The 14,903-nt window shown below is 28.6% G+C and overlaps 2 protein-coding genes across 2 annotated transcripts; one reads left to right on the top strand and one right to left on the bottom strand.

Moving 5' to 3' along the window:
- Positions 1-154: 154 nt before the first annotated feature.
- On the bottom strand, positions 155-3,116 carry LOC107843994 (cytochrome P450 94B3). Its single transcript, XM_016688452.2, has 2 exons — positions 2,520-3,116; positions 155-1,597 (listed from the first exon to the last, which is right to left on the bottom strand). The coding sequence occupies exons 1-2, from the start codon at positions 2,964-2,966 to the stop codon at positions 533-535; spliced, it is 1,512 nt and encodes a 503-aa protein (XP_016543938.1). The 5' UTR covers positions 2,967-3,116; the 3' UTR covers positions 155-532.
- An 8,413-nt stretch (positions 3,117-11,529) lies between these two features.
- Positions 11,530-13,952, top strand: LOC107843993 (WAT1-related protein At5g07050; the record flags this gene model as incomplete). Its single annotated transcript, XM_016688451.2, is given in 7 exon segments — positions 11,530-11,837; positions 11,931-11,993; positions 12,343-12,459; positions 12,565-12,820; positions 12,915-13,073; positions 13,269-13,420; positions 13,698-13,952. Coding segments are annotated over 7 exon segments (1,161 nt in total). The 5' UTR covers positions 11,530-11,628.
- Positions 13,953-14,903: the final 951 nt, after the last annotated feature.

The following is a 14,903-nucleotide window of genomic DNA, read 5'->3' as shown; positions in this document are numbered from 1 at the left end:
TCCACATGTAATATACAATTGATTCTTGAAGTGAAACTTATTATGTATCTTCATTAGTAATGACTCGTGCTAGTTGAATCTAACAATTTGTATATGGAGAGGAAGTACCTTGGAAGTAACCAAAACTTTTCCTTTATTTGAGATGAGAAGTATCTTAGAAGTAACCAAAACTTTTTTCTTTCTTTCAAAGTATGCAAGATATATATACACCATGAAATTAACAACAAAATCTTCTTAATAAAAGTAGACATTATATCACCATAATTATAATATACACACTCTTGACCATTATTCAGGATGTTTCGTCATTGTTATGAGCCCTTCACTTTTATTACATCGATATGCATTGCCTCGTGGAATAGCAATTAACTTTCCCAAACATCCACTGGTGGGCTTAGAAATTGATACTCGTGCTCACTTCACCGTAACTACCATGATCATAACTATGCCCACTAGAATCAATCTTTAGTTGAATCGCTGCCATGTGGACCTGTGGGGGGGTTCGATACAATACAAAACCCGAAACACAGAATTAACTGTTGGTGATACATCTTTCTTTCACCTTCACAGCCAAACCTCCTTTCATTCTTAGAGTCAAAGATAAGATATACTCAGGACACTTCTCATTCTCCAACTGAACATCAAATTCAAACTTTTCCAACACAGAAGCTGCAATTGACTTCATTTGAATATAAGCCATGTCTTTTCCAAGACACATTCTTGGTCCAGCATGAAATACTGGAAATTTAAATGGACTTTCGTGTTTATAAACCCCATTCTCATCAAACCATCTTTCTGGTTTATACTCACAACAATCTTTACCCCATATACTCTCCATTCTTCCCATACTATAAGTTTGATAACTCATAAACCAACCTTTACCAATAAAAGTCCCATCTGGTAAAATGTCATCTTTCAAACAACACCTTGTATCAATTGGTACTGGTGGATATAGCCTCATTGCTTCAGAAATAGCTGCATGTAGATACTGCATTTCTCTTAACTCGTCGAAACTATAAGCTTCACCAATCTTCTTCCCATATCTTCGACGAATTTGAACTAGTTCTTCTAATATCTTTTGCTCTATATCTTTCCTTGAAGACAATATCCAAAAGAACCATGTTAGAGCTGCCGATGTTGTGTCTCGACCAGCTAGGATGAAACTGATGACAATGTCCCTCAAGAACTTAGCTGAGAACTGATTAGTATTATCCCCCATGAATCTTGATAACAAATCTTCATCTTTCTTCTCAGCGCGCTCTTCCATTCTTGAACTTATGATCTTATCCGCGAATTCATGCACAATCTTGATTGATTTTTGTAGCTTTTTCTCCGAACCAATGTCGAAGATTTTCTTGATTTTGTACATGAAGGGGATAGCATACATGAACCTACCTGAACTTAGAGTTGCTGCAATTTCAAAAGCTTGCATGAATTCACTTTCAGCTCCTCCTAAACAATTTGGATCCACATTGAATGCAAGCTTGATGATGTTGTCAAATGCAAATCTTTCTAAAATGTCTTGAATGTCAATAATGGTGGTATCACTTTTAGCTGCTTCTTGGAGTAGTGGAATCAAACGTGTGTGTATCTCCACCTATTATAACGATAACATAATTAAGTAAATAAAAGTATTTCACGAAGGTGCTTGACATAAATGAAAGTGATAAATTAATACAATGTCACAACACCTGCATCATCAATCATCACCTACGTACAATCAAATGGAGGTAGTGGACCCAAAGTACAGTTTCATTCTCATAACTTGAACTCGAGATCTCTGATCGGAATACTTAAATCCCAACACAACCTTTAACAATAAACGTAATCTCTAGTTATAGTTAAATAGTTAATGAAAGGGTAGAATGATCTAAATTTGTTCATTTAAGTGTATATTATGCTTTGTTAAGATCTCACACTGTGTGATTACACGAGATATATTATTGTTGATGTTATCATATATCCTAATATTTTCCTTTATATCCTACTGCTACATACTGATTGATATGTTATATATACTCATAATTATAAAAAAAAAATATTATAAAATACTAAATTCTTATGATTGAACAAAAAAAAATTGAAACTTAGCCCAACTATTTTAGCCCATTTCAGCTCAACTAACTTTTGACTCGCTCATTTATTAACTCAATCCATTCTAACTCGCTCAAATTCAACCCAATCCACCTATTCAATTACCCCTCGTGATGAACTATCAATCATATGTCAAACAAAGTCTACACTGACACTATATATTATAAAGATTTTGGAGAGAAGGGCAAATAATAAAATAGAAAATATGAATAAAAAACTTCCTCATGTTAATTTTATTAATCATAAGCCTTTATATAAGCCAATAAACAAAGTTGTAGATTCTTACTAAAATTGAAAAACGGAATATTCTACTAAATCAATTACTACTAAACTCCTCCTATAACTAAACAACAAATTATAAACATATACCTAACTTTGAATCCTTAATTAAATCAAAAGATGAGAGTGAAATAAACATTAATTACCTGTGCAGTTTCCATAACAAAATTCCTTAAAGACCTAGTACTAAACTCATAGCTAGCTGATTTCCTTTGAATCCTCCAAGCTTCACCATCAACATTAAATATTCCATCACCAAGAAAATCTTCAAGCCTAGTATAAAATCTATAACCTTTAGGAAAATTCTCGAAATTATTCTTCAACATGTGTTCGACATTGAGAGGATTTGCTGTCAGGACACCGTGAACATTACCAGGGCGGTAAAAGACAGAGGTGTTGGTCGGGCAAGAAGAGAGGACATCAGTAGCCCATTCGAGAAAACGGTGACGGTTGAGGAGAAACTCCGGCAGTGCTCCGACGAGTGGGTAGATTTTGAAGCCATGTTTATTGGGATTTTTAATAGTGAGGAATAGTAAGAAAACAATGGAGATAAGGGCAATGAAAATGAGTGATGGAAAAGAGAGAAGTTCCATTGTTAATGGGACTTTGAGGAAGAAGACGAAAGTGATGAGATATTATGAAAAGGTTTTTTCAGAAAAGTGATGTCCCAATATGTTAGTGATGATAATTCCTGTTGTTTGGTAGCTGGTTAAAGTTGTGACGTGTTAAATGAAATAAGGGGGAGATTGTTTGATAGTTTGTTGAAGTTGTGATATAATTCAGCTCAAATAAAATAAGAGATGGATAATTTTTTAGAGTTTAAGTTTGGTGCATCATCGTTGATGTATTTTTTTTATACCATCAGGTAATTTTTATCGGTTGTAGCACGTCATTCATTTTTACATTTTCACTTGAGAAATGGTATGTTATTTGATAGCTCGCTAAAATTTTGATGTAATTTAGATCGAATGAAACAAGAGGTTGGTAATTTTTTGTTAGAGGCTGTTTGATAGTTCGTTAAAGTTGTGATGTAATTCAACTCAAATGAGATGATTAGTTGATAATTTTTTGATAGTTCGTTGAAGTTGTAATTGTTTGATAGTTCGTTGAAGTTGTGATGTAATTCAGCTCAAATAAAATAATAATTCTTCGTTAAAGGTTATTTGATGGTTCATTAAAGTTGTGATGTAATTCAACTTAAATAAAATAAGAGGTTGATAATTCTTTGTTAGAGATTGTTTGATAGGTCGCTGAAGTTGTGATATAATTCAACTCGAATGAAATTGATAATATATTTTTTTTAGAGGATATTTGGTGGCTCGTTAGAGTTGAATAGGTAGATGTAGTTTAGTCCAAATGAAATGAGAGGCTAATATATGTATTAATACTAGAGAAGCATGGTCGTGCTAGCCCAATATTAAGATATTTTGATTATATACAATAAGTTAGATTGATATCAATTTCTATTATGAATTATAAAATAAATAAAAAATATATTAACTACTTGATAGTATTTTTTAATGAGCCAAATTATCTCACAAGATAATTATGTATAACTTACTCATATAAATAATAAGATTTGATGCATTTTGAAGTTTAGATTTCTAATCTTATGATTAAGATTTGCTACGTTAAGAATAAAATATGAAATTAAAATTGATACATACGACTTGATACCTGTTGAATAAAATAAAGAATAATTGTTAAAAATGATAAAATGATAAAGGGTTATCTAGTAATTGCATATTACATCACATGTGGTTTGCAATTAATAACCCAAAATTAAATTATATTCCCCTACTAAGCCGACATAAATATTCTTTGTTTTTATTTCCCCTTTTCTTTTATTTATCAATTTGTTCTTTGAAGTTAAATTAAATTAATATTTTAAATTTAAATTTTAAGTGTTTTGGAAATTATATAAAAAAAAAACTACAAGTTATCATCTTTCATTTTAATTTAAGTTATTTGACTTTGAGAATACGATAAAACATACTTCTGTAAATATTTTATCCAACTTTATTTTTGTATATGTTCCTTCTATTGAAACGTAGGAGTCGTTTGTTAGAGTATATAATTTTTTTAAAAAATAGAATGTATTAGTAATATTTGCACTAATAACGCTTGTATTGGTAATACTGGCATTATTTATGCTGAACATTATTTGTTATGCACTATGGAATGTGATGTATTAGAACTTGTCTTTTCAATTTTTATATATTTAAATAAAAATTTTAAAAAATTGCATATACATTCTAAGATTCATCCGGGATCTAGCATGGATTCAATATATGTTATTTTTTGTCTCAATTTATGTGACACAAATAGAATTTAGATAATCAATCATACTTTTAATATGTATTTAGATAATATAAGTTGTTAACTATTGTAATTTATCATATTTTTTATGTAATTTTTAAATAATATACATTATTTTTCTTGTCCAAACTTTTGTGGCATTAATAGTTAATTATATTTTAAAAATAATTCTAGTTTTTAATTATTGTGATTTATAATACTTTTCTTCTATTCCAGTTTAAGTGACACTAAGAGCCCGTTTGGATAAGATTAAAAAAATAGCTTTTTAACTTAAGTGATTAAACACTTAAAATGAGTACTTATAAATTAAGCAGATAAGTGTTTGGATAGAAGTGCTGAAACTGAACAAAAGTTGTTGATGCGTTTGGTAAACAAGTGATGTTAAACACTTTTTTGTTGTTAAAATGACTTAAATATCCTTAAAGTTGTTAACACCATAAATAAGGTGAATTATTTATAGTTTTTAATTTTAAAATAATTTTTTTGAACAAACCTCCGATTAATGATGCATTCGATGAAAACAAAGAAGAAAGATGAAAAAGAAATTGGAGGGAAGAGATGAAGCAAAGCGACAAAGAGAAAAAGAAAAAAAACTATATATTTAAGGACTATAAGTTTAGGATATTGTTGGATTTGGAGGAAAATATAGTTTTGATTTCTAGTTTTTTGATTCTTTTAATCAGTTTTTAGTTTTTTTTAATCAGTTTTTAGTTTTACCAAACACCTTAAAAGGCTAAAAAGAAATTAAAAGCTGGTTTGACCAGATTTTAATCCTATTCAAATGGGCTCTAATATAATTTTGAGAGTCAATCAAATATTTTATATTTTATATTTTTTTAAGTTGTTATTTATTATGATTTATAGTATTTTTTACATATTTTTTTGGAATAAATAACAAATTAAATTATTTTTAGATATTTTAAGTTGTTAACTATTGTAATTTATAATACTTTTTATGTAATTTTTGAATAATATATGTTGCTCTCCCTGTCTAGAGTTTCGTATTGTCGATAGCCAAATATATTTATTAAATAACTTTAATTCTTAATCATTGTAATTTATAATATTTCTTCTATTTCAATTAAGTGACATAATGCTTAGATAATCATAATAATTAATTAGGGGTGATATAGTAAAATCACGACTGAAGTTGCGAAGCATAAATGTCTTAAATGACTTACAACAAATAATTAAAAGTGACATAGCAAAATTAATATAAAAAATACTCGTGAAAAAAAATTAAGTGGACCTCATATAAAACGTCAAATTAATTCTAAACTTCAAGAGGTAATTTATCATTTTTATATTTATCTTACTTTTTTATTAAATATTATTAATTTCTTAATACCTAAATGACTAATAATAATTAATTAGGGTGGTATTTAGTAAAACCATGGTTGAAGTAGCTGAAGCAGACATGTCATAAATGTCTATTTTATTTTTTTTAGTTAAATCTTACTAATCTTTTAATACCTAAATGACTTATAATAATTAAGTAGGGATGATATAGTAAAATCACGTTTGAAGCAGCTGAACCAGACATGTCATAAATAGTAATTTTATCTTTTTTGATTAAATATTATTAATTTTTTAATACCTAAATGACTTATAATAACTAATTAGGGGTGATATAGTAAAATCACGAATTATATATTATTAATTTTTTAATATATAAATGACCTATAATAATTAATTAGATGTGATATAGTAAAATTAAGGTTAAATAGACATGTCATAAATGTCTATTTTATATTTTAATTAAATATTATTAATTTTTTAATATATAAATGACTATAATAATTAATTAAGGGTGATATATCAAAATTACGGAGTAACAAAAATTTAAATGTGAAATATAGTGAAAAATTATTTACTTTTAAGAGAGTAAAATAAAAAATATATGAAATATTTAATTATATATTTTAATAAGTATGGGCTCCACCATATTTCATAGAACTTTGGTATCATTGTAATTAAATAGAAAAGGAAGGACATTTATTTAAGGTCATAGTTGTAATTAAATAAAAATGATTAAGCTTTTTCTTTAGATGTGTTGCTAAGGTTCAAAAAGTAAAGCATTAAAAATAACTATAATAAGTAGGTTAATTTTATAAAAAGACCATTATATTCTTAAACATTTTATCAATGCCTTTAAGGTATCATGTTGAAACCAATGTTTCTATTATATAGAAAAGAAAATAGAAAAGAAAAGAAAAGAAAAGAAATTATTATGATCGTGTGGCAAACTGGACATTATTGTTGATAAGTTCTCTAATATTCTACTGAAAGTTTAGTGTTCTACCATTCATAAAAATAATGATTGGTGACGGTCTAATCTATGAAAGTCTTCCATTTTTTATCTACCATAGAATAATATATAGTAACTTTTTTTTTTTTATAGAATTTATATATATATATATATTATTATTATTATTATTATTATTATTTATTTATTTATTTGAATTTCAAATTACAATCGCCAAATCAAATATTAAATTAGGTATATTGAATTTTATACGTAGAAAAGAATATTATGAAATATTCTATTTCTTATTAAGAATTTAATATATAAATAACTTAGCTCCTCATCAACTACTTATCACACATCTTTTAATTTTTAAAAAATTCAATATAATAATAGAAAAACATGTTGTCTAAAGTTATGATTTCACAAACTATCAATTAATTAATCAAACTCAAAATACAATCCATGGATCGAGATCTTACTAGTGAAATCGCAATATAATAATATTTTTAGATATTTACCGTACCATGTTCACCACGTACAAGTAACAAAATTTGAGAGTTTGCGTTAAGTACTAAAGTTGCTAGGATAGATGATTATTGAAAGGTGATTAGATGCCCAATATTATTTATTTTTTCTTAAATAATCAATCAAGTACATAATAAAGTATTTTATAGTATATATTAGTAGCTAATACCTCCATTTTTAGCCAAAGTAATATGAGACGTGTCCTCATAATGAACCACGTATTTTATTGCTCCTTCTCTAGCAAATCTATTTTAATAATAAAATATATATGTATCATCATAAACAGATCCATCAATATTCATATGAGGAGGTAATCAAACAATTTCAATTTATACTTTTAAAAAATAATTTGTAGCTATCAGTTATTAGTAGAAAAATTTCATATGTTTTGTTTAAAAAATAACTAAAAATTGTTTTCACGCTTGAATTTTTTGAAGCTAAAATCTTTGATGTATTTGAAAAGGTGATTTTTCATATGGGCGCTAATGTGGACTAGCTATATCGTAATTTTATTTCATGTGGCGTGTTTGGTGACCTGTCGTTAGAGAGGAGGATATTTTTGAAACTAATACTTAACGTGGGGGTATTTTTGAGCAAAAAACTAACGAATGGTATTTTTGCTTCATTTAGATAGTTCAGAGGTATTTTACTCCGCAATATGATATTCAAATTTATTAGTTTGACTAATTTAGAGAGTATTATTATATATGACTAATTGAAAGGACGAAGTATTTCTATGAATAGTTGTTTAATTAATTTCAAAGATTCGAATATAAGATTTTAATATTTTAGGATAACGAAATTTCATTCATCTCACCACACATTTCCTTGAGAGAGTACTCACTATATTCCACTATATATTATAGGCACGATTTCTTATTGCTACTATTTTTTTGTAGTTGGTTTAATGATTGATGCAAGAAAAACTGTATTGGATTATTATTATTATTATTATTATTATTATTATTATTATTATTATTATTTTGCAAATACATGTACCATAAACTTATCAATCATGGATTCTTTCGTAGATTCCACTAATTACATAACTCATTCTTGAAAAGATCCCTTTATCATATACAGATTTATATGGGCTGATGAATTAAACACCCCAAAGAAATGGGAAGTCAAAATGGACATGAAATTAAACAAATTAATAAATTTTGAAGTGACAAGTCCCATTTGTGTATATTTGCAAGAAAATGGGTCACAGCTTTTTTTTTTACGTGGTATAATCGTCCATCAAAAAATAACATTTTTATATATATATATATATAGAAGAAGGGTAGGAATTACATACCGAAAAATATAATCGAGAAATACATATATAAGTTGTTCTCTGAAATTATTCGAGAAAATCATTTACACACCCTTAATAAAAGTTCAATTGAAAATTTTTTTTCTAGGACCACTAATCCAACTCTTATTTACTTGCGTACTTTCTACGTTTAATACTTATTGTTAACTTACTTTAAGTTGGATGATGTTAGTACAATCACATGCCAATTAGAGAGATCATAATCAACATATACTAATCTAATGAAGTCATGATGTAATTATGAAATTTTAAATCATATGGAATCTAATATGAAGAGCATTAATTTGGATAGCAAGTGAATAAGCAGAGAGTTGTAGTCAGTGGCAGAGTCATGAGTTTCATTGAGAGAGTTCAGAAATATATACACGAATTAGTCGAAGGGAGATTTTACATCTACTATATATACATAAAAAATATTTTTTAACCATGTAAAATAGTATAACAACAATATAATTTTCTATCGAAGGAAATTCGGATGAAACCCCTGGAACAAAGGTTGCTCCGCCACTGATTGTAGTCGTAAAATGTAACATAACTATGATCTCATGTACAGGTGGTTGAGTTTGTGTAGGCGTGTTAAAGTTAAAGGTAGTATTTCGTAAGGTAGGTCAAAAATTGATTTTTTTTTATCAATGCTTTCTGAATCATATACATTATATCAGAATTTTCTTCTCTTATGTGATTTGCGAGCTATATTGCACAAAAATAACACAACGATTTCGAATTTCCGGTTGTTCTGAAAAAAAAAAAGTATGATCTCATGATACTTTGTAAATCGAATTGAAGTGTCACATTCAGTATATTTTTTATATCATCATGCACTAATTACCAATATCATTCCATAGGTTAAACATTAATTATAGAAGATTTAAAGAATCAGAACAACATCCCATTAACTACATAAATTATATGAATCATCATCTTCCACTTGCATGTATATAAGTTAAACTAGTGATGATATATTCTTCCCCATTTCTTTTTCTTTTTGTCTCTATAATTTTTTTTTTGTGTAAAACGACTTCTCTTAATTTATTTCATTTTTTAATTATCTAAAACTATTTGACAAAATAAAATTTATGTAATTTTGGTGCAAAATTAAGTGATATGCCTTGGGTATAAATTATAATTATATCTTACTTTGTCTAGAAGTGCTATCGTTTTCATTCTACATCGTCAAACAATTATTGGCTAATTAAGCCACACAAGTTAATTAACACGTTATTATTTGTGGGGTATTTATTCTATTTTATCAGCTAATATAAAAAATAGGTTAATCAAAGATATTAATCTACAAGTCTCGTAACATTATTGGATGATTAATTGATGCAATAGCAAATTCAAAACCAAATACCATTAGTGTGTGATTAATTGTCAATATTATTGGATTATTAATCACTATTCAAAAAAATTGAAATTAGCTACAAACTTTATCTCTAGCTCGTCACAAAGATTAGCAATAATTTGATGTTTAGTTACAAAGTTTATCCATTACCAACTAGAGCTGAAGTCGAAATTTAAAGTTTGTGGGTCCATGACTCTAGTCTATATAAGTTGCTAATTTTAAAATTAATATTTTTATATCTCCAATATGAATTTTCTTTAAGACAAATATGAATATGAATCAAGATTGTTGTGTTCAACAAAATCACAACTCATATTTTAGCTTTGCCTTTATCGCTAGAAAATTAAAACGAAACACCACTAATGTGTTATTAGCTAGTGCCTAGTGGCACACTAACTAAAGTAATTCTACTTTAATTTACATAATCAAATTCCATAATCTTAATAATCACAATTATGTTTATTTATTTATAGTAACCATATAATCGTCGATTTGCCGCATATTTTTAGTGACGAAAGAAGAGCTGGGGTCCACGTTTTAAAAAAAGGGCCCCACCACCGAATTCAATTTGATTAATGTTAGCATCAGCATAGCACTAAAATTTTTACCTTTAAATTATAATTTTGGTAGCTTTTAAATCACTTTTACCACTTGGAGGATATATGGAGGAAAAAACAAAAAATTCTTTAGCAAAATATCCCTAGTGGAATTTCTCTAAGAGGAGCATCTAGTTCATCAAATGTACTTCTAAATGTTCTAAATGATTTTTCATATTATAAGTATGATTTTGTTGGCTATGGCAAATTACTTATCTTTTCTGGTCTATTTTTATTAGTCCTTTTTAAAAAGAATTAATTCTAGTGGCCTTTAATATTTGATAGTTGTAAAGTTTCAAATCTCTCGTAAACTTATGTTATGCCTTATAAAACTCTTTATTTTTATCTCTCTATCTAATATGCAAAATATGTCTAAAGTATCACGTGCACCCCTTCTTCAGAAGCTTGAAAGCCTAGAAAGTTGTTAGACAATTCTCTGTAACTGTCCTTCTGCACTAAGCTTTTGTTAAATGCAGAGTTCAAGAATTAAAGGTCTGAATCATAAAGACTTATTCTACGCATGAGCCTTATCGTGCATTTCTGTCAGTGACAGTTAGTATATAAAACTTAAATCCTATAAATACAAATAGAAATAGGAATAATAAAACTTACTTGCATTCAGAGTTAATTCGCACACGTAAAACTCATAAATTATTCATTTATATAAATATATATATATATATATATATATATATATATATATATATATATTTATTTATTTATCTTAATCCACTATATGTATAACAAACATGTCCTTAGCATTTTGGCAGTATGTTTTTCTCTATAAATACATTGGTCCCTCACTTCATTTCCTTAGGAAAAACACCAGTAATTCCTCCAAGTTCAATTTTCTACTCTTTTCTCTTCTCTTTGAGTTGTTCTTAATTCTCCAAACAAAAAAGAAATTATGGAAAACAATAAAGGAGGATGTTTAAGTAGTTTTTTTAAAAAGGCAAAGCCATATATAGCAATGATCTCATTACAATTTGGTTATGCTGGAATGAATGTTATAACCAAAGTTTCACTTAATGGAGGAATGAGTCATTATGTTTTGGTTGTTTATAGACATGCCTTTGCTACTCTTGCTATTGCTCCTTTTGCTCTTGTTCTTGAAAGGTATAATATAGAACTAATTAATTGTTTTTTCCTAGGTGGTTAGTCATGCAAATTGAAATAATATTGCTAATTGTTTTTGTTTATTTGTTACAGAAAACTCAGACCAAAGATAACTTTCATGATGTTCTTGCAAATATTTGTATTGGGTCTTCTTGGGTAAGTGTCTTTCTTACTATCAGAAAATCGCTAATTTTTGACGAACGTTTCCATGGAAGGGTTTTCGACGTAAAACGTTATCGATGAGCCAAATTAATTCCTATGACTTGTTAGTGAAGAGTTTAAGTTCTATACACCAACAGAATAGATAATGACGTCACTTAGAATGTATAGGTAAATCTTGCTCATGTAAAAATAAATAAATAACAATAATGTGCTACCACAAGTTAAATTACACTGATGATATAAAAGTTATCAAACGAGGATAAGTGTATACTCCTATAATTTAAAATTCCTCTTATATAATTAAAATATTCTAAAACTATTTATCATTTGTATCAAAAAACAGGCCAGTGATTGATCAAAATTTCTACTATGCTGGACTTAAGTTTACATCTCCAACATTTTCATGTGCCATGAGCAACATGCTTCCTGCAATGACATTTGTCATGGCTGTCCTCTGCAGGTACATATGCTAATTAGATATTCTATATATTCCAAAAATATTCCTTTTTTTTTTTTCAAAAGTTTGGCAGTAATAATAATGAATAAATAATTTAAATGTACGTAGGATGGAGAAGGTTCATATAAAAAAGTTGAGATGCCAAGCAAAGGTGGTAGGTACAATTGTGACAGTGGCTGGAGCAATGTTAATGACATTGTACAAAGGACATGTTATTAATTTAGTATGGTCGAATAATAGTACTCACATAAATAGTACTTCTAATGTTTCTCAAACCAATGAAGCAAGTGATAAAGATTGGGTTAAAGGTTCAATTCTTCTTATTGGTGCTACTTTTGCATGGGCTTCTTTTTTCATACTTCAGGTTTGTTACACACTAAAATAACTCATTATCCCTTTTTTTTCGTTACGAGTTTAAGTTATATACACTGACGTATAAAATGTTTTTTGGTTGATAGGCTATAACAATGAGGAAGTATACTGCTCCTTTGTCTCTAACTACACTTGTTTGCTTCATGGGAACTTTGCAATCTATTGCTGTCACCTTAGTGATGGAACACAAACCCTCTGCTTGGGCTATTGGTTTTGACATGAACCTTCTTGCTGCTGCCTATGCTGTATGTTTCTTTCCCCGGCCACGGGTTCAACAGAACTCAGTAGTTTTGACCTAGACGTTCACTTAAGTTGTAAAAAATAATTTATCCAGAACCTAGTAAGATGTCTTTTCTAGAATATCAAGACTCGTGAAACGTTAACACAAAATTCTAGCTCCGACTCTGATTATGGATATTGTTTTTTTAATTAAATTTCAGGGGATTGTATCATCAAGCCTTGCATATTATGTTCAAGGTCTTGTAATGGAGAAAAGAGGACCTGTTTTTGTGACTGCTTTTAGTCCTTTGATGATGATCATTGTTGCCATCATGGGCTCTTTCATTCTTTCTGAGAAAATCTATCTTGGAGGGTAATTTTCACTTCTTTTTTATCTCATATTACTCGTCGTAGTATTGCTCCTATAGTTTCTTGTCCTTTGATTTCTGTAACTATTTGTTTATTCTTGCATGTTATCGTAAATAAAGTGCATGTACAGTACTCTACCCTCCTCAGATCCCACTGTGTGGAACTACACCAGATATGTTGTTGTTGTCACTTTACCCTCCTTAGACCCCATCACTGTGTGGAACTACTACACCAGATATGTTGTCGTCGTCGTATTTACCTTTTATTTTTGTGGATTTCAGTGTGCTTGGAGCAGTGCTAATTGTAGCAGGACTATACTCAGTATTATGGGGGAAATATAAAGAATATCAAGAGAAGGAAATTGAGGGTAATGCAATTATTGAACCAGTGAAAGGAGTAGTTATAAATGACATAGAAATGCAAACAAGTGAAGTAGCCATTGGTGTTCCCATGCAAATTTTGGCTAAGGAAGTTCCTAAAGCTTAAAGAGTAAGAATTAAGGATCGAAGGATAGCGACTGCAGATTTTCTTGGAACGTTGCAAAAAAAAAAAAAACTTATGAGGGGGTTTAATTTAATTAAGAGATAAAAAAGAAGAGGGTACAATTTTAACCCTTTTATGAGTATTTTGCTTTTAGTTTTTTCCTTCTCTTTTTATGTAACGGGGAAATAATTGATCAGTTGTTATGTAATATTTTTGGCCTTATCTAATAAATATATACTACGTACTAATTTCGGAGTATTAATTTGATGAAAAACGTTTGTAGTTTTAGTTAAAATTTATGCAATTAGATAGAAAATCTTTGGCCTTATCTAATACTATTAATGAAGGCATGCATCACTATCACAAAGCTCAAACTGGAAGAGATGTTGGAGTCCAGTGGACAAAAAGCAACAAAATTATGTGTGTTTTTGGACAAAAAGTAAATATGTTTCTGTTACAAGTAGTTAGGGGAAATACCACCCCTAAGAATCCACTTTGCTTAGCTTATTTGAATATACTACAAAATTGCTGATGTTGGATATGTACTTTGGAAAGATATATGGTGCTGTTAAAACTTTATTTATACGTTGAGTAATCGAAAACCAAGTTGCCGTTGTTAGCTAACCATTACCACACCAAACGCTACGGTGGAGTGGTAAGTTTTTCTTTATTATCTTTAATTAAATGTTTTGGGTTTGAGCTTCGGATATAGAGTTGTTTTTGATAGGAAGCCCTTTACTCCTAATAGTGATTTTCTCGATACGAATCTGAATTAGTCGGATTTCAATGTAAGTACTGTTTTACTGAACATCACGTGGGAAATTAAAAAAGAAGAAGAAGAAGATCAAGTTAGCAAACTATTTATACCATGGCAAACCTTTCTTTATGATTATATGGAATTAAGGCCAGAACTAACTACTCATAAAATTATGAGTCCTAATATTAAATATTCTTTCTATTACGTGAAATAATAGGTAGTACCAAAATAACATATAGTATTAGAA

This window comes from Capsicum annuum, chromosome 10 (assembly GCF_002878395.1).
Source record: "Capsicum annuum cultivar UCD-10X-F1 chromosome 10, UCD10Xv1.1, whole genome shotgun sequence".
Taxonomy (NCBI): Eukaryota; Viridiplantae; Streptophyta; class Magnoliopsida; order Solanales; family Solanaceae; genus Capsicum; species Capsicum annuum.
This window is presented reverse-complemented; position numbering and strand designations above follow the sequence as displayed.